General features: G+C 46.1%; 1 protein-coding gene across 1 annotated transcript in view; it reads right to left on the reverse strand.

Annotated features, from left to right (window-relative positions):
* Window positions 1-19,020, reverse strand: part of USF3 (upstream transcription factor family member 3) — a 57,599-nt gene that overhangs the window by 23,819 nt on the left and 14,760 nt on the right. Inside the window, exons 3-5 of the mRNA XM_029578225.1 lie at window positions 14,693-14,849; window positions 12,968-12,996; window positions 6,712-6,794 (exon numbers count right to left, since the gene is read on the reverse strand). Coding sequence (XP_029434085.1) covers window positions 6,712-6,794; window positions 12,968-12,996; window positions 14,693-14,739 — 159 coding nt within the window. The 5' untranslated portion in view covers window positions 14,740-14,849. The remainder of the gene's footprint in view (window positions 1-6,711; window positions 6,795-12,967; window positions 12,997-14,692; window positions 14,850-19,020) is intronic.

Consider the following 19,020-nt stretch of genomic DNA (forward strand, 5'->3'; position numbering starts at 1 on the left):
CCCACTGCAGAGACTCTTGATGCAGTCTTGAAAATATCTTAGGTCGCATGAACCATGTGTTTTCCGCTCTCCAGGCCCTTAAGCACCAGCGAAATGAGGATGTCTTGCTGCTGTTGAGATAGCTGCTCAGCCACCTCCTGCACCTGCTACCAGATGTCCCAGGAATACTGGCTCATGCAGAGCGGGTAGGCAGCAATGTGGGCAATGAGCATGGCGCCTTGAAATACCTTCCTCCCAAGAGCGTCATCACTCTATGGTCCTTCCCCGGGAGCACTGAGGAATGAGTCTAGTGGGGCAGCTGATGCTTGCCAAATCAGGCAGGCTTCTGGACGAGGTAGACCCTGTCTGCCTTCTTATTAACAGAAGGCACTGTGAAGGGGTGTACCCATATCCTCAGCAGCAACTCCTTAAGGATCTCCTGAACCGGGACGGCCACGATCTCCTTAGATGGCTCCACAAACTGGAGGATCTCAAGTATTTTGTGCCTGGCATCCTCCTTTAACTGAAAAGGGATTTATGTAAAACTTTTATATACCAACATTCATATACATATCACATCGGTTTACAATTAACAAGGGGAGTAATACCTTTAAATGAGAAAGGGAAAAATAAAGTTACATTTAACAGGGATATCAAAGGAACAAGGGGAGAGTGAGAAAATAAAGGGTCAGGGTGACCTAGTACAGGTGTTAAGGAGAGAAAACCCAAAACTAAATTACAAAAACATAGGTCTTTCGGGGGGGGGGGGGGGGAGATTTATGTATAGGCTTGTTTGAACAGCCAAGTTTTACATTTTTTTTTTTAAGCTGCTGTACAGTGTTCTTGGCGTAGATTGGGTAGCACAGAGTTCCAAATAGTTGGTCCTGCTATGGAAAGCGCCCGTTCTTTGGTGGATGTATGTTGGATGAATTTGTGAGAAGGAGTAGACCAGGATCCTTTGTACGCGGATCTAGTGGGTCTGCTGGCAGTGTGGTATTGGAGGGAGTCATTGAGCCAATGAATATTCTTATTGTGCACTGGCTCCCAATCCCATTTTAGATGGGATTGGGAGCCAGTGGAGGTCTGAGGATAGGGGTGATATGGTCTATTCTGCGTGAGTTGGTGAGGATTCTAGCCGCTGCATTCTGCAGCATTTGGAGAGGTTTGATTGAGGGAAGGCCCAAGAGCAGGGAATTGCAATAGTCGATTTTAGTAAATAAGGTGGCTTGGAGGACAGTCTGGAAGTCGTTGTGATGTAGAAGTGGTCTTAATTTCTTAAGTATCTGCAGCTTGTAGAAACAATTTTTTTTAAATTGAGATGATTGTCAAGAATGACACGTAGATCTCTGACATGTTGGGAAAAGGGGAAGGGCTGACAGGATAGAGGAGTGTCGTGGTGGGCTGGGGAAATGAAAAGGAGCTCAGTTTTTGACGTGTTTAGGATGAAGTTGAGGTTGGTGAGGAGGCAGTTATCCCAGGTCTTGAGGGCACTGGGAACGGAGTTGGTGATGAAGATAAATATCTGTACATCATCGGCGTAAATATGAGTAAGGCCAAGGTCTACGAGGAGTTGGCATAAGGGCAGAAGGTAGATATTGAAAAGGGTCGGGGAGAGGGAAGAGCCTTGGGGGACCCCTTGTGTTAAATTAATGGGTTTGGATTCATGGTTGCCAATTTTGACCTTGTAATGATGGTTGTTTAGGAAGGCTGCAAACCAGTTCAGGGCTATTCCTGAAATACAATTTCCGAAAGTCGATCAATTAGAATGTTGTGACTGACAGTGTCGAAAGCTGAGGAAATGTCTAGCATGGCAAAGATAAAAAAGATTGACCTTTATCAAGGCCTTTGAGGAGGGTACCTGTAAGGAATATTTATTTATTTATTTATTTATCTAACACTTTTCTATACCGACCTTCATGGTAGAGACCATATCAGATCGGTTTATTAAGAGGGTTTCCGTGTTGAAGAACTTCCGGAAGCCAAATTATGAAGGTTATAGAAGGACCTGTTTCTCGAGGTGATCTGTGAGCTGCAAGGTGACCACCCTTTCCATAAGTTTAGCTAGGAAAGGGAGGTTAGAGATTGGCCGGAAGTTAGCAAGGATGGATGGATCTAGGTTAGATTTCTTTAAAATGGGTTTGAGGATGGCTTGTTTCCACGCAGATGGGACAAGTTCAAGGGAGAGTGAGCAATTAATAATTTTTTGATATTGGTTTGGCTATAATGTCAAGGATGGTAAGAAGTAATTTTATAGGAATGGAGAGTTTCATTTTCTTTAGAAGTGTTAAAATCTCAGAGGCGGAGCTGGTTTCGAAGGAGTCAAGGGAGATGTTTGGACTCTTGTGAATGGTGTAGGTAAGGGGGGAAGAAGGGGGGGGGGAACTGTGAGATTGGTTATTTTGGTATGGAAAAAAGGTAGCTAGTTCATTACATTTATTTTTTGCTTCACAAAATGTGAAGGGGGGAGGAACAGAGTTTATGAGGTGTGAAACATAAGTGAAGAGGGATTTAGCATCATACTGGTAATTGTGTATTTTTTGGGCGTAGTAGTCTTTTTTTTGTTTTTAGGATGGCGGTTCTGTAGGAGTGGAGAGTATGTTTATAGGTTGCTAACAGGGTGGGGATGGGGTTCTTATGCCATTTCTTTTCTTTGGCTCTTAATTCTTGTTTAAGTGACTTAAGTTCTGCGGAGAACCAAGGTTCTTTTGTTTTAAGCTTCTACCATGCCCCTCACAAAACCTGCAAAGGACAAGTCCTCAGGCAGAGACTTCCTCTGCTCCTGTGAAAGAAAAGGGTCTGAAGGGAAACCCTTGGAGCTGGATTCCGAAACATCATCCCCCCAGGGGGTCATAATGTTCCTCATCCTCACTGAAAGCCAGAGGGAACAGTTCCTTCGGCCTTCATCCAGAGGTGTAGGCACCAGTAAAACTGGATATTGGAGAGGGGGGGGGAGGGGGTGAAGAGTCAGGTATCAGCATCTCTGCTGGCCTCAGTCTGAGGAGGAATTGGTGAAACCACCATATCAGCAGGGAGAGGCCTCAGTGCCCCAGCGGGCACCAATGCTGACCCAGGAACAGATGTCAGCTGGGTTGGTAACACACCAATGAGCACGCTGAGCTTCTCCAGAAATGGTACAAGGACAAGCGGCACCGGGTCTAGTGCCGTCATTGCCACAGGATCAAAGCCCTGCAGCCCCGGTCCACAGCTAGCTGGACTTGGCACTCCAACTGTTCCTTGAATGTTGCTGATGCCAATATGGACTGGGAGGAAGGAGGGGGGCCATATCCTCTTTGGATCCTCAAGGTGGATAGGTGAGGGGCATCAAGTCTGGTGGAGACTGTTATGTACCCCTGGCACCAATGGAGGATTGGCACTCCTTGCCGCAGGGTTGTGGGGGCATCATGGCAAAAGCCGGTGCATCCCCTTGCCCAGCACCATGCATCGACTGATACCAGTGCTGATGCTTGGCCCAGTCCTTCCACTGTGCCAAGGCTAAGGCCAACGACAAGGAACCAGATGTCCTTGGCCTGTAGGAGATTGACAATGGTCGGTCTCCAGCGCCCCTATCTGTTGACGGCACTGAAGGAACAGATGGTCCTGCCGATGTTGATGGCTTGGTGTGGCTCCTTGGTCTTCGATGCAGATGGCTCAGACTTCTTTGACCCAAAGAGCTGCGCTCCCATCTTGTTGAGTCGAAACAAATGTCCCTTCGGGATCATCTGGGTGCATAAGTGGCAATCCCAAACTCCATGCGATGTTCCTAGGCAGGAGGACACATCTCATGTGGATCTGTGATGGACACTGTCCTCTGGCATTGGGAGCATCATCAAAAACTGGACGTTGCCACGTCAGACAAAACAAAAGGGGCATTATCCAAAAACGATGGCGGTAGGTTGTCGATTGGCTGGCAGGCACAGATGCACCACCACGAGGAATCAGCCGCAAAAGATAACTTACCTGAATCACCAAAAACCTGGACTAGGAGCCACTATGGGAAGACTACAAAGAAGAACCCAGCAACAGATCAATGAAGAAAACCCCGCGAAAACACGACAAAACAAAAGCAAAAAGTTTTCCACAAGGCCAAAAAACAGCCAAAATGAGCTCACTCACACTGCGAGGCTTACAGCTCCACAGAAAAGAAGAGAAACTGGAGAGGGACCCCATGTGGACGTGTGGTAAAGGGCATGCTCAGTATGCCTAGTCAAAGTTCTAGAACATCTGACATCCACATCAGGGCTCCATCTGATGTCACCCCACAAGTGAGGACTACCATCCTGCTTGTCCTCGGAGAAAGAAGCGATATCTAATGAGGATGAAGTGTGCTGAAGAGCCCCTGAAGCAGTTGTGGACTCTGGCGCTCCTTCAGGCTCCAAACCTCCATTTTCTGGACTAAGGGAGGAGGGCCATATTTCCTTTCACTCACCCGTTGCAGTAAGATGGCTTCCAATGATAATCCCGCTGCCTAGGATCCCACAGGACCGCTCTGTTGGTCATTTGTCCTGGTTGTCCACCCCCCCCCCCCCCCCAGTGGTAAACTTGTTGTTACAAAGCTCTCCCTTTGCCTTTGAACACTCTTCAGAGTCGTGATCCCCCACCGACCCGCACCTTCTAAAGAAAGGGGGGGGGAGAGATCAAAAAATTTGAATAAAAGGTAACAGATCTTTCACACCTGCAAAACCAGACACATGTTTCTTGACAGTGACATGAGAAACAGCTGCGACTATGATTAGCTCTCTCCTCAACCGTGTGACAAACTTCTGTCCCAGAATACCTGCACCAGCCGAGCCAAGATTTTCCATCTAGGTGTTCTGTGGGCAAATGATTCACAGCAAGGTTTCACTGCCAAGTAACTCCAGTAACTGTGCCAGGACACCTGAATGCCAACTGCTATGTGTCAGAGCCAAAACCTTTCCCTCCACAGCATGACAAGGGGGGGGAGGGAAGGAATCTATGCTAAACTGTAAATCTCATACTAAGGGCAGAACAAAACTGAATCACTACTAAAGGCGATAGATGCATAAAGGAGTAGCAAGCCAACTACTCCAGTTACATAAGGCAGGAAACAAAGGGAGCTGGTATGAACAGGCTAAGAAGTGCCTTTGCTTCGCCTCATGTAAAGGAGGCACAAGAGAAGCTGTACTGTGACCAGTCGCTCATCTCAGCCCAGAGATTCCAGACCACAGAACAAGGTGTGGGAAAGGAACCCGCTAGGGATTTCTGCACGTACACACAGAGTCATTCACAGGCATAAATTCTGCACTTGCTGGCAGGGCAACACGAAGCTGCAACACCAGAAACCAAAACAAAAGCTCAGGCTAAACACAGAATTCAAGGGCGCCAAGCACTATCATGCTGGGTCCAATTAATGAGCCACTGAGCCCAGCATCCTGTACCCAGACAATGCCCAACCCGGATCACTTGGAAGAATCCCAGCGAATCGTGTCCCCGTTGCTTATTTGCAGAAGAGGCGTTCATCTCTACATCTTGCTGGCTAATAATTCTTACCTGCAACCTGTCCTCTAGAAGAAATCGCCCAAACCTTCTATAAACTAGGCTATATGATCACACCTTGACCACATCTTTCTGCAATTAATTCCGCAGATTACTTGCACATTGACTAATAGATTTAAAACTAAGAACGTTTTTTCAGTTAGTTTCATGAAGCATCCCTTAGTACCACCAATCCTCGTTAACCTGTCCCACACCACTCATGTGAAGTATGGGGCAAGGAATGCTTTTAAAGCCACTTTTTAGAGACAGCACTAAGCTGAGAAGTGATGTCCAGGCGTAACTGGACTGCTGCATTACTGTAACACCTTAGGGTTACCTCAGTCAATACTAAGGCCTCTACAGTTGATTCAAAACGCGGCTATGTGCCTAATAACCAGAACTCTACTCAGGGCACACATTACTCCTATCTTAGCTAACTTACATTGGCCTCCAATTCAGCAGAGGATTCATTTTAAGGTTTTATTTATGATTTGTAAAGCACTTAACAGATTAACACCAAAATGCTTTGATATGGTCTTAAAATATAATTACCCTATTACATTTCCCCTTCCAGAGAATTATTGAACGCACCACCTTTTGAATTATTTCTTCTGGCGGATTGTCATGAGCATAAGTTTGGAGGGGCTGGGCTGCTATCTTGGAGCACACTACCAGAAGAGATTAAAAATGAACCATTATTGGTAAGACATTTAAAAAAAAAAAAAAAAGAAAAGCCTTTTTTTTTTTTTTTAAATGGGAAAGCTGAATAAACCTTAAATGGGACCGAAACAGAGTTTGAACCTGGTTCCAACGTCAGGAGAATGAAGGAAGACCATCTCATATGAAAGTCAGTCAGGCTGAGTGCTGATCTAATTTTATATTTGTCTTTTATGGTTATTTAATATCATATCTATGTTTGTATAATTTTTGTTGATTTGTGGTTTTAAAAAGTTTTGTTTTATGAAGATGAATTATGAATGTGTATTGTACAAAAATAAATGGACATAAAGACATCTGATTTTATTTTATTCTTTTTCACAACCAGGTAAGTAGCAGTGGATTCTGGGAATCTGGAATCATTCATATTTGCCGCTCTTAGTTTAAATCCTTGACTTGTTCCAATTCACTTTATCAAGACACTCCAATTTCACCAGAACGCCATTGTGATATCGCACTGCTATATACAAAACACGGCTAAAGCAAGATCACTGGGAAGGAGCCAAGCGGGCTGCTCTTTACCTGCTTTAGCGCCGGGGAACATGGGATGAGCTCTCCTATCCGGTTTATTCCAGAGTTTATTTTCTTCTTCCGATGCCGCTCCACTGCAGAAAAGACAAAAAGCGTTCCAACAGATTGTGCTTGCTTACAAATAGGGATATGCCCTTGCTAATCCTCAGTTGCAGGTTATGTGGCTATCATACAAAAAAAACCCAAAAACAACTTTGCCTTCCAATGCCTCTGTCCCCTCCTCACTTCAAAAGGTGCTTTCATTTGGTAGAAGAATGGAAGGGGTAAGTGCAGGGGAAGCCCAATTAATAGGAGTTTGTGCAGTGCAGCAGAGTGGCATGGACAGGGCCACCCCATCACTTCGGCCCTCAAGGTCAGGCAGCCAAGCTATTCTGGCTCTCAGATCAGACGGGCCCGATAAAGACACATTGCGGGTATCGGGAATACCAGGTCTGCTTGTTGCCCCTCAAGGGCTAGTGTTGTGCTCTAATCCATATCTCTTAAAAAAAACCAAATGCTGTGCACCAGTGAGAAGTTCTTCCAAAGGACTTACTTGAAACTATTCTGATTAAACGGAGAATTCAGAACACACAGGGCAGCTCCTAAGGCTTTCTGCCAAAAATCAGAGAATATGATTAAAAATAAATAAAAAAAAAAGGAGTATGCTGGCGTGGGAGGCTGACTGCTCTCATGTGCAGCTCCTTAGTTATGTCACTGCTTGGTTTTCACTACAGGATTGCCTCACTCCCTACGATCATGAATTGAGTTTACACCTTCACCTTAAATACGGCAAGGACACGAGAAGGCATGTAGTCGCATAATCATCTCATCGCAGTTTATGTATTTTTATAAACTTAGGAAACTGTAGTCCGAGGCTTTTCTCTCTAGTGTGCTTAAAAGACCTGCTGGATAATAACGTTCTTATTGTTAATAAGAGTAATGGCTGCTTGTTTTAACTGCTGTAGGGAGTGGGTGGTGGGGGAGAGGGGTTTCATTGGAAAATGTAAACAGTGTCAGTTTTGGTACTGCTTGAATGCAGTTATTTTGTATGTTGTGCATTCTGACCTTCAATAAAAAAAAAAAAAAGAATATGCTGCAAGTCAGAATGAACTGGTTTTGGTAGCATCCATACTGACATGAAACAGGAGTGATTTGTATTCCCTGCTGTCTGGCTGTGCAGACCCCTGAAGGTAAAAGTCCTGCCTTTTTTCCACCTTGCGAAGATGTTTGGAGCCTCTTTCCCTACAGATACTCGTGTGCTGCTTGTGAAGACAAAGTTGCTGCCCACGAGTATCTGTATAGCAAAGTGGCTGCTAGAGGACCAACTAAGGAGAGCCACGTAAGACCCAGAACACAGTTAAGGAGAAAAAGGTTTCAAGTCTATTTTCTATTCTGTCTAAGTCTATTCAAGTCTAAGTTTCTATTCTGTCCAAAGGCTTCGGAGCTAAATTAAGATAGGACAGGATGGTCAAAAAGACAAGGGTGCATGCCAAATGTGGATACAAACGTAGAACCAATCAGTGCTCATGGGCTCCAAGAAGGGAGGGAAGGCATCTTGCTACTGACCCAGAATGACACCTACAAGTTAGTTACCAATGCACTTGCACCAGATCCCGAAGGAAGCCACACAGTCTGTGTCTCTTGGTTGAGAACTGTCACTGCGAGGGTCAGGCAGGGGGGGGGGGAAGGGACCTAAACAGGGGAAGCCTGTGAATGAAGGCATGTGGCACCCAAGAGGCTGCTAGTTAGAAAGCCCAGGACAAATCAGTTAATCGATAAAGATACAAGGGGGTGCCATAACTGAGATGATTCATGTGAAAATCCAAGAACACCTTTAGCAAAAACACAGGACAGTACGCAGCTGAATCTCCCTGGAGTCACTCACAGAAACGCTTCCTGGCGTGACAAGGCCTGCAATTCGAAGAAACAATGTGCAGAACAAATAGTCACAAGAAACACTATCTTCAAAATAACCACCCTCATGGAGAGGCTACGCAGTGGTCAAAAGGTGTGACCCGCCACAAAAATCCAGAACCAGATTAAGACTCCACAAGGGCACTGGTGCCCGCAAAGGAGGATGAAGATGCTTCACCCCTTTTAACAACTGGGCCACATCTGGATGGGCCAACAAGGGTCCACCAGTCACCTGACCTTAGAAACGGGCGAGAGCCACCACCTGTATCTTCATGGAATTAAGAGTCAACCCCTTAATCCATCCTGCAAAAAATCCAAAATGAGCAGAATCTTAACTGAATGAGGATGAACCCTTTGATCCTCACATCAAGTCTCAAAACACTCGTCAAACCTGAATACAGGCTAAAGAAGTGGAGAACTTTGCCACTGTGCTTTGTGCATGAATCACAGCAGTTGGGAATCTGCGCTTCAGCAACTGAGCCCTCTCTTGTCATACTGTAAGACAAAACTGAATTGAATCTTTGTGAAGAACAGAACCCTGTGGACTGGTAATCGGAGAGGAGAGCCCACCAGGAGCCTTCACAGACCTGCATACCAGGCCTCCTTGGCCAATCCTGTACCAGCAGAAGCACCATGCCCATGTGACTCTTGATTCTCCGAATCATTCTGCCCAACAAGGGCCACAGGGGAAAGACATAGAAGCTTGCCTTCTGGCCACTCCTGCACAAAGGCATCAATGCCCAAGAAGTTTACATCTCTCCAAGGCTAAAGAAACAAGGAACCTTCGCATTGTGTGAGGTCACTAGCAAGTTTAGAAACTAGAGGCCCCAGTAGTTTAGTATGAGCTGGAATGCCTCGTTTGACATAGATCTCCTGGATCCAGAATGTCTGCTGAGAAATTCTGCTCTTACATTGTCTTTTCCTGCAATGTGCGAGACTGAGATCTCCTGAAGATGTATTCCCACTTATTCCATGAGTTGGACTATTTCCTGTAACTCTTGCTGGCTCTTGATATAAGCCACTGTCATCGCATTGTCTGACAACGAATCACAAACATGCCAACCAAATTGCATGGGCTTCCAGCTAACATGCGAGAGAGAGAGAGAGCGCGAGAGGCTTCTATCCTCCAAAGCCCCTACGCTGTCAACTCCGGACAGTAAGCCCCCTACCCCTGGACACACTCATCCTGTCACGAGTACTAGCCAGACCAGTATTCGTACGGAAACGTCCTTCCTTAGATGATCCACTTGCAACCACCAGTGCAACTGGATGGTGATCTCCACCAGTAAGTAAAGCCGTATCAAGTAGTCCTGAGACTGGGGACTCCAACGAGCAGCAGTGTGCGCTGAAGAGGACGCATATGCACCCTTGCCCATGGAGCCATCATCAACCCGAGCACCTGTAGACAATACCACATTGTCTGGCGTATTGTTTCTGTCAATAGTCACACCAGTGCTATCAGTTTCTGATGCAGATCTCTGGCAAGAACACCCTGCCTTGCTTTGTGACAAAATGAACACAGAGATACTCCAGTGAATGAGATGGGTGCAGATTGCTCTTGGCCAAGTTCACCACCCAACCTAGTTCCTGTAGCAAGGAAATTACCTTGTGCGAGACCTGAAGGCTCTCTTTCATACTCTTGGCCCAAATTAGCCAATCATCCAAGTATGGGTGGACCAGAATGCCATCCTCTCTCAACACTACTGCTACCATCACCCTGACCTTGGAGAACATTCTGGGTGTGGTGGCCAAACCGAAGGGTAGTGCTTGAATCTGATAATGTCACCCCCCAAAACAGAAAAATGCAGAAACCACTGATGTTCCAGCAGGATGGGACTATTTAGGTATGCCTCTGACAAATCCAGAGACATAAGAAACTCTCCAACTGTACTGCTGTTACCACTGAGTGTAAAGTTTCCATGCAGAAACCAGTCACCCGAAATGACAGTCAACTCCTTGAGATCCAGGATGGGGCAAAAAGGAACCCTCCTTCTTGGATACAACAAAATAAATGGAATGTCGGCCTGTATTTTGACACATTGGAACTGGAACTCTAGCCTGCAGGCTGAGGAGTCTTAATAATGTACACTGCCTGCTTCTTCTGTGGAGAGCAGTAGAGAGACACCATGAAAATGTCCTGAGGACCGCTGAGAAACTCCAGGGCATAGCCATCTCTTATCACCTCTACAACCCACTGGTTTGCCGTGATCTCAACCCACCTATGATATAAAAAAAGAGAGGTGACCCCCTATCTCCTGTTCCTGGGGGTGGGTCGGCATACCTTCATTGAGAGGTTCGGGAGGGCACTGCCACTCGAGCCTGCGCCCTTCTGGGATGAAAGGTCCAAGACCTACCCAAAGGTCAAGCCCCCTGAGAAGCCACTCCTCTGTAGGGTCAAAAGCATTTGAAAACCCTAGCATGACATCTTGTGCTGAAAGAGTGTGCTGTCTGCTCCTTATCCTCTGGCAACTGAGGAACCTTGGACTCACCCCACTTTATTGGCCATTTTATCTAGATCACTCCCAAAAAAGAGTGAGCCTTTAAAATTAAGATTAGCCTTTGAAATTGTATCAGCCAACCAATTCCCCAGCCATAACTGATGCCTGGCCGCTATCACCAAAGCCACCCCTCTGGCAAAAGTGCAGACCAGGTCGCAGCCCACATCTGCCGGTTCTATCACTGCTCTAGAATTCAAACCAGATTCATCGACTTCCTGAGAGAGAAACTAACAAGAAGTGCAAGCCACCAGGGAGCAACAAGAGGCTATCTGCAAATTCATTGTCATCGTCCCAAAGGCCTGCTTAAGGATAGCCTCAATTCTGCTACCTTGCATATCCTTCAATGCTGCTCCCCTTTCTACAGGGAAAGTCATCCATTTGGAGACAGTACATACCAGTGCATCCACTTTCGGAAAGTGCACCTGCTCTCTTGCAGCCAGATCCAGGGAGTACAGCCTTCCAAGGCTCGTCCCCCTTTAAAATTAGCTTCCGGAGCACCCCATTCAAGACCAATCAATTCTTGAATAGCATCCATAATAGGGAAGAAACACAAGCTTTTTGCAAAGAAGTTAAAATGGGATTTTTCTTTGGCTCAGACATGGAATCAGCACCCAGCATCCCCAGCATCTTAAATGTCTGGAAATCAGAGCCGGCAACTCATCTCTATGAAAGAAATGCAACAGTTCTATTCAGCTCCAATCCTGGAGGAATTTCCCCATCTTACAGGGAGCAAAGATCGGCTTCATCATCCTGCCATCTGGGTCCCTATCAGTGCGACCCACGGCAGGTCTAGACGTACTTCGACACTTACCCACTTGCACCAGGGGTGCGGGGATATGCAGCCTGCGATCCTGAACTTTTAGGTTTGACGGGGCCATTAACTGCACCTAAGAAAGGACTGCAGTCTTTGAAAAAAATTCTACCCAAGAAAAGGCAGAAGGATCCATACCACAACCAGGGGGCACCAGTCCTGTGTCCTCTGAGCTACCTTCCCCTGCTGACGAATTAGTTAGGGGAACCCCAAAACAAGGTGAAACCTCTGGCAGTTCCCCCTCCTGTTCCACTCCTGCAACATGCTGGGAAGGGCCATGCTCCGCCAAATCAGTCGGAGACAATTCTCCCTGAGCCCCCAAAGCAGCGCTGTCACAAGTCAGAGGACGATGTCGAATATGGCAAGCAGCACAAAGGGTAAGGCACTTAGGCTTCTTTGCTACCGACGCCATTCCGCTATTAGTACGCACCCAAAAGCGCCCGATAACTGGGTGTCTATCTGCACTCTTTGCAAAAAGCGTCCACCATGGACACCCAAAACGTAGGCACTCAATACGCGGTTCAAGTAGGCGCCCACCTGAGCACACACTTGGGCCGCAAGCACAAACCAACCTCAGACACTTTCACGGCAGCCTTGTGCACAGAAAAGTGCGTGAATGCTGCCGCAGCCTATCACGCAGCGACTAAGAAAAATCTGAGAGCGAGACCTAGCCAAAAAGGCTGCTCAACCTGCCAGGCTGCCACAAATACCCCAGCTCCCTCAGATGCGGGAACAGACATCGGATTGGTGAGCCGAGCTTGGAGACCAGAAGGGGGATGGAATCCCTAAAATTAACTCCCCCCCCCCTTTTTTTTTTTTTATACTCTTTACCTGAGCTCAGCCCGTCCCGGCCAAGGACAAAGTTGGGCTCTGGCTGCAGGGAGTGAGGGCAGACGCCTTCCTCCACCCGCTAGCCTGTCGGTGAAAGGCAGGGGATGTTTTGGCCAATGAAATTTAACAAAAATACAACTCATAAAATCTGCATGTCAAGCCGAGAGAATGGAGTTGCCTGGCAGCTCATCACACACCTGCACTGTGATCTTACCTGCATTGTGAGTCTCCCGATTCTTCTTCCTGTCACATGAAAAAGATAAAAGGAAAAAAAAAAAAGAAAGTGAAGTGAAGGAAGAAGACAAAACGATCTCAACTTTTGCCCTCTCCTGAAGAACAGATGAAGCAGCTCAGATCTATCTGTACTGTAATGGAATGCTTAACAAACGAGGCAAAATCATCCAAGCCACCTCGTAGGCTGGCCTTACAGCTGCTGGGTAGTTTGGGTAGGCCACAGGGGCAGTGATGAACACCACAATCACATATCAAAACCATTTGCCTTCATATTTTTAGCATTATAAAAGTGGAAAGCCGTTTTAAAAAAAAAGAACAGATTTTATGTAAATTTCTGCATATGCCTAATCTGTTTGAGACCTGGGGGTGAGGATCTCCCCCTCTCCCCCACCTCAGGGCAGGAAGCCCCCCCCCCCCCCCCCCCCCCCCCGTCTCTCACCTCCTGGGGCCTTGGTGCTGGCCACACAACATGAACCGTGTGAACCTGCACAAAGGCCACTATAACAGTGGCTACTATAACATCTGCCAGGCACTTTCAGTTTTAGAAATTTTACGCTTTCTCAGCAAAAATTACACCTTCCTGGGCGTAGAACAGGAAAGGGCTTAAAGCATCCACACAGAGCAAGTTTGGTATTAATCCCCACTGTTCAGAGAAAGGCAGAGGGTCTGCTTGCTTTGTTTCACCGCTGGCCATGGTGCAGGTGTTGAAGCAGACAGTGGCACAGGAGCACTAAGCAGCATGGCTGGCGGGCAGCCTGGGGACACTCGCGAACTGAGAGCAGTGTGGGAGAGTTAGGTGGTGAACCTGGTGGGCAGCCTGAAACCTAGCAAAAAAAAAAAAAAAAAAAAAAAACACCCCCCAAAAACACCAAAGAGCGGACTAATGCAGGTTTCCAGCAGGGAGCAGCCCAGGAAACCTCATGCAACAGACAAGGTACCAGAGGGGCAAACGGGCCTCCATGGTGCATGTACAGGAGTCATAGGTCTGTCTGAGATCAGTTTATTTTCAGCTAGCACTCAGAAAATTAGTAATTATGTTTAAATTTTATCCCAAAATCAACTCAACATGCTTTGTGACCTTGAAACTTTCTAAATATCTAGTGAATGGCCTGGTAGCAGATCCTTTCCCCAGAACTTCATGATGGCCTTCAAAGGGCAACAACAAGGAAGAACCATCTTAGTTATGTTTTGGGATTTGCTGCCAGAATATTTGCATACCACCAACTATTTCAAAGGTTTAACATCTATGTTTGAACAAGCACAGGAGCCAATAGCTGTGCTGATAATGTCAACTGAATGCCAGCAGTTTTATATTTAATGCACCTTTTGCACAGTGGGTTTTGGTTCGGAGGCTGCAGTAGGTATGAGAATGATCATTCTTGGCCTCTGGATTTTCTGAAGCTCTCTCAGGGCTAGGCTGCAATTTGTAGGTAGTCTTTTTGAGTTAGTCAGTCTTACTGATGCCTTTATTATGCATGCGTGTTTTCCCTGTACGAGCTATAAATTGCCTTAATTTAAAAAAAAAAGGGTAAACTGAATTACAGAGCGCGAAGGCGATGTGCCTAAGGTCAGAGCTGAGACTCAAATGCCTGTCCTCAGAGATCTCCTGACACCTAGCTCGGAAGTCTTGACAAGAGAAAAGACAGGTTAAGGAGTCTCCAATCGCCCTGCCACCCTGTGCCGTGTTCAGCGTGCGCTTACTCACCGGTGCTGCTTCTTGTTGGCAGTCTCAATCTTTGTCATTTCCGGCATGGCTCCTAGCAAGGGTCCCTGAGCATGAGGCAGGGGCACCCAATCAGTGAAAGCCTGGTACCATCTCTTCCGACTCTACAAGACCCTTTCCAGGTTCCCTTGGTCAAGGACTTGGTATGTTTATAGGTAAAAAGACAGACACGCCAAAGTACATTATTTAGTCAAAGTATATAACCACTTTCACAGTTATTACATCTGCTTTGTATTGTTCCTCAGAGTGGCTCTGCTTGGGGCTTATTTGGTTCTCTTAACATTGACTTGCCACACCCCTTTTCTTAATAAATATTTGTAACCATTTAATACAGCCACCCTAGATTTATTGACTTGACATGGTCTAGTTGCTGAGAAAGGTTAAGCCACTCTGGAACCACATAAAACTGTGTTAAGCTTGACTGCACTCCTGGGAATCTTTGAATGATCTGACCAGTATAAATCACAACATCCACTGTGACCCACTGCAAAGAAATAACACACAAAGCTTCAAAGTTTCCATCAAGGACAGAACCAGCGCCTCAGGCCCAAGTTATAACACAGAATTCGAGAAGATACAGGATGAGCAGATATGATCCTTGGATATGAGCAAGAGAAGGTGAAGCTACTACGATACTGTAATTTGGTCCAGACTAGTTGGGCCTTTTGGTCTGCTCTGTCACATATTCAGATATGAAAAGTCTCTTCCCTCAAACAACTTCAAATCTAATCAGGTATCTGAGGCAACAGGAGAGCAAATGAAATGCACAGGTTGACAAGGAGTATCAGTGAGCGAAGCGGGATTTGAACCCTGGCTCTCAGTCAGTTGCTCTAACCACTAGACAGGGGGAGAAGGGGGTGGCTGGCAAATAACAGTTTATGAAGGAGAAATTACTACTTACCTGATCATTTCCTTTCCTTTAGTGAAGGGTAGGTCAATCCCAACGAGTGGGGTTATGCACCTCTGCCAGCAGATTGAGACGGAGCAAAAGCTGATATCACGGCTATATAGTCCTGCCTGACACCAACCCACCAGTATTCTCTGGAAAAGCCAAACTGTGGACAAACCTGATTAAACTTGACAATTATTAGCAACAGGCAACCATTCGTGTTTCTCAACCAACAGGAACACTAAGCTCAGCCAAAAGAAGGAACATCTCTAGCAAACAGAGCTAGAGAAACCACTTACCAACCAGTTATCAACCAAGAGCAGGAATCATACTCTGCATTGCTCGCCCTAAGAAGGCTAACCACAAAATCTAAATCCAGCAGCAGAGGGCAGGTCTGGGATTGACCTACCCATCAGCTAAGTAGTAATTTCTCCTTCCTTAGCTTTCATGTAGGTCAGTCCCAATGAGTGGGATGTACAAAAGCTAATCCCGAAAAAGGCAGTGGCCCAGTCAAAACTGCCCGGGCAAAAGCGTCGTCCTCCCTAGCCCTTAACATCCAAGCGGTAATGCTTGGAGAAGGTTTGCAAAGATGACCATGTCTCTGCTCAGCATATTTTAGCAGGTGACAACAAGTGAAGCTCTGCCCATGATACCGCCTGAGCTCTTGTGGAATGTGGTCTAATCTGTTTCTGTAAGGCAACTTCAGCAGCCACATAGGCTACCGTAATGACCTCTTTAACCCAGCGGGCAATCGTTGCCCACATCGCTGATGCTCCCTGCTTACCTCTACCATGGAGCACAAACAGACCATCAGACTTCCAAACAATCTTAAACATTTTCAAGTAGTGCAGTAAATGACACTTGACGTCCAAGGAATGCAAAACGCGGTACTCAGCTTCATCTCTGTCCCTATCCAAGGTAGGCAGAGAAATGGACTGATTCAAATGAAAGTCTGAAACCACTTTGGGCAAAAAAGAAGGCACAGTCCGAAGTTGAACCACACCTGGATTCACATGGAGAAAAGGTTCCCAGCAGGAAAGAGCTAGTAGCTCTGAGACCCAATGAGCCGAATAGATTGCTACAAGAAAGACTGTCTTCAAAGTAAGCAGCTGCAAGGAAAGAGTACACAGCGGTTAAAAAAAAAAAAAAGTCTGACCTACCAAGAACTTGAGGACCAAATTAAGATCCCACAAAGGCACCGGAAGCCACAAAGGGGGTGAAGATGTTTAACTTCCCATAAGAAACTGGACACGTCCAGATGGGAAGACAAAGGCCCTCCATTGACTCTTCCTCTTTAACAAGCCAGTCCCGCAACTTGCACCCTCAAGTATTAAGGGACAACCCCTTAAGCAAACTGTCCAGTAAAAATTCCAAAATCAGAGGAATATCCACCTTGAGCAGCTGAGTACCTTGCTCAGAACACCAGGCCTCAAAAAACCTCCAAACTCTAACGTTAGCCAGAGAAGTAGAAAATTTCCGGGCCCAAAGAAGAGTGGAAATTACAGAAGGCGAATAACCGCACTTAATAGCCGAGCCCTTTCAATGGACAAACCAAAAGACAAAATAGACCTGGATCCTTGTGCAGAATGGGCCCCCGACGTAACAGATCCATCCAAGATGGTAGCTGGAGAGGACTGCCCTTCAGAAGGTCTTTGGAGATTGGCATACCATGGCCTTCGAGCCCAATCCAGAGCCACTAAAAAAGAACAATGCTGGTTTGACTTGCAATCTTCTGCACCAACCTGCCTGCCTATTAAAAGCTAAAGGAGGGAACACATACAGCAGGGTGTCATATGGCCACTCCTGAATGAGAGCATCTATGTCCATTGCTTTTGGGTCCCACCTGAGACTAAAGAAGCGTGGAACTTTCGCTTTATTGAAATTCGCCAACAGGACTAGATCCGGTAGGCCCCAGCGGTCCACCAGGAGCTGAAAGGCCTCGTCCGCCAGTTCCCATTCTCCTGGGTCCATGCTTTTCCTGCTGAGGAAATCTGCTCTGATATTGTCCTTTCCAGCAATGTGAGAGGTGGATATGATTAGGCGATGCTACTCCGCCCATACCATGAGCACATCTATCTCCTCCAACACCTGTCAACTCGGGTTCCATCCTGAACATAAGAACATAAGAAATTGCCATGCTGGGTCAGACCAAGGGTCCATCAAGCCCAGCATCCTGTTTCCAACAGAGGCCAAAACCAGGCCACAAGAACCTGGCAATTACCCAAACACTAAGAAGATCCCATGCTACTGATGCAATTAATAGCAGTGGCTATTCCCTAAGTAAAATTGATTAATAGCCATTAATGGACTTCTCCTCCAAGAACTTATCCAAACCTTTTTTGAACCCAGCTACACTAACTACATCCTCTGGCAACAAATTCCAGAGCTTTATTGTGCGTTGAGTGAAAAAGAATTTTCTCCGATTAGTCTTCAATGTGCTACTTGCTAACTTCATGGAATGCCCCCAAGTCCTCCTATTATTCGAAAGTGAAAATAACAGAGTCACATCTACTCGTTCAAGATCTCTCATGATCTTAAAGACCTCTATCATATCCCCCCTCAGCTGTCTCTTCTCCAAGCTGAACAGCCCTAATCTCTTCAGCCTATCCTCATAGGGAAGCTGTTCTATCCCCTTTATTATTTTGGTTGCCCTTCTCTGTACCTTCTCCATCGCAACTATATCTTTTTTTGAGATACGGCGACCAGAATTGTACACAGTATTCAAGGTGTGGTCTCACCATGGAGCGATATAGAGGCATTATGACATTTTCCGTTCTATTAACCATTCCCTTCCTAATAATTCCTAACATTCTATTTGCTTTTTTGACTGCTGCAGCACACTGAGCTGACAATTTTAGAGTATTATCCACTATGATACCTAGATCTTTTTCCTGGGTGGTAGCTCCTAATATGGAACCTAACATCGTGTAACTACAGCAACAGTTATTTTTCCCTATATGCAACACCTTGCACTTGTCCACATTAAATTTCATCTGCCATTTGGATGCCCAATCTTCCAGTCTTGCAAGGTCCTCCTGCAATGTATCACAGTCTGCTTGTGATTTAACTACTCTAAATAATTTTGTATCATCTGCAAATTTGATAACCTCACTCGTCGTATTCCTTTCCAGATCATTTATATATATATTGAAAAGCACCAGTCCAAGTACAGATCCCTGAGGCACTCCACTCTTTATCCTTTTCCACTGAGAAAATTGACCATTTAATCCTACTCTCTGTTTCCTGTCTTTTAACCAGCTTGTAATCCTGATTACTGATGTTGCATTCTGACCAAAATAGGATCCTTCTGCGTCCTCAAGAAGTCAGGCCCAGCCACTCTGAAGGCCTTCAGGGTGTGAGATATCAGACCTGGTAACTCATCTCTCTGAAAGAAATGTAGAAGAGTTCTGTATGGTTCCAA

This window comes from Rhinatrema bivittatum, chromosome 15 (genome assembly GCF_901001135.1).
Source record: "Rhinatrema bivittatum chromosome 15, aRhiBiv1.1, whole genome shotgun sequence".
In the NCBI taxonomy this organism is placed as follows: domain Eukaryota; kingdom Metazoa; phylum Chordata; class Amphibia; order Gymnophiona; family Rhinatrematidae; genus Rhinatrema; species Rhinatrema bivittatum.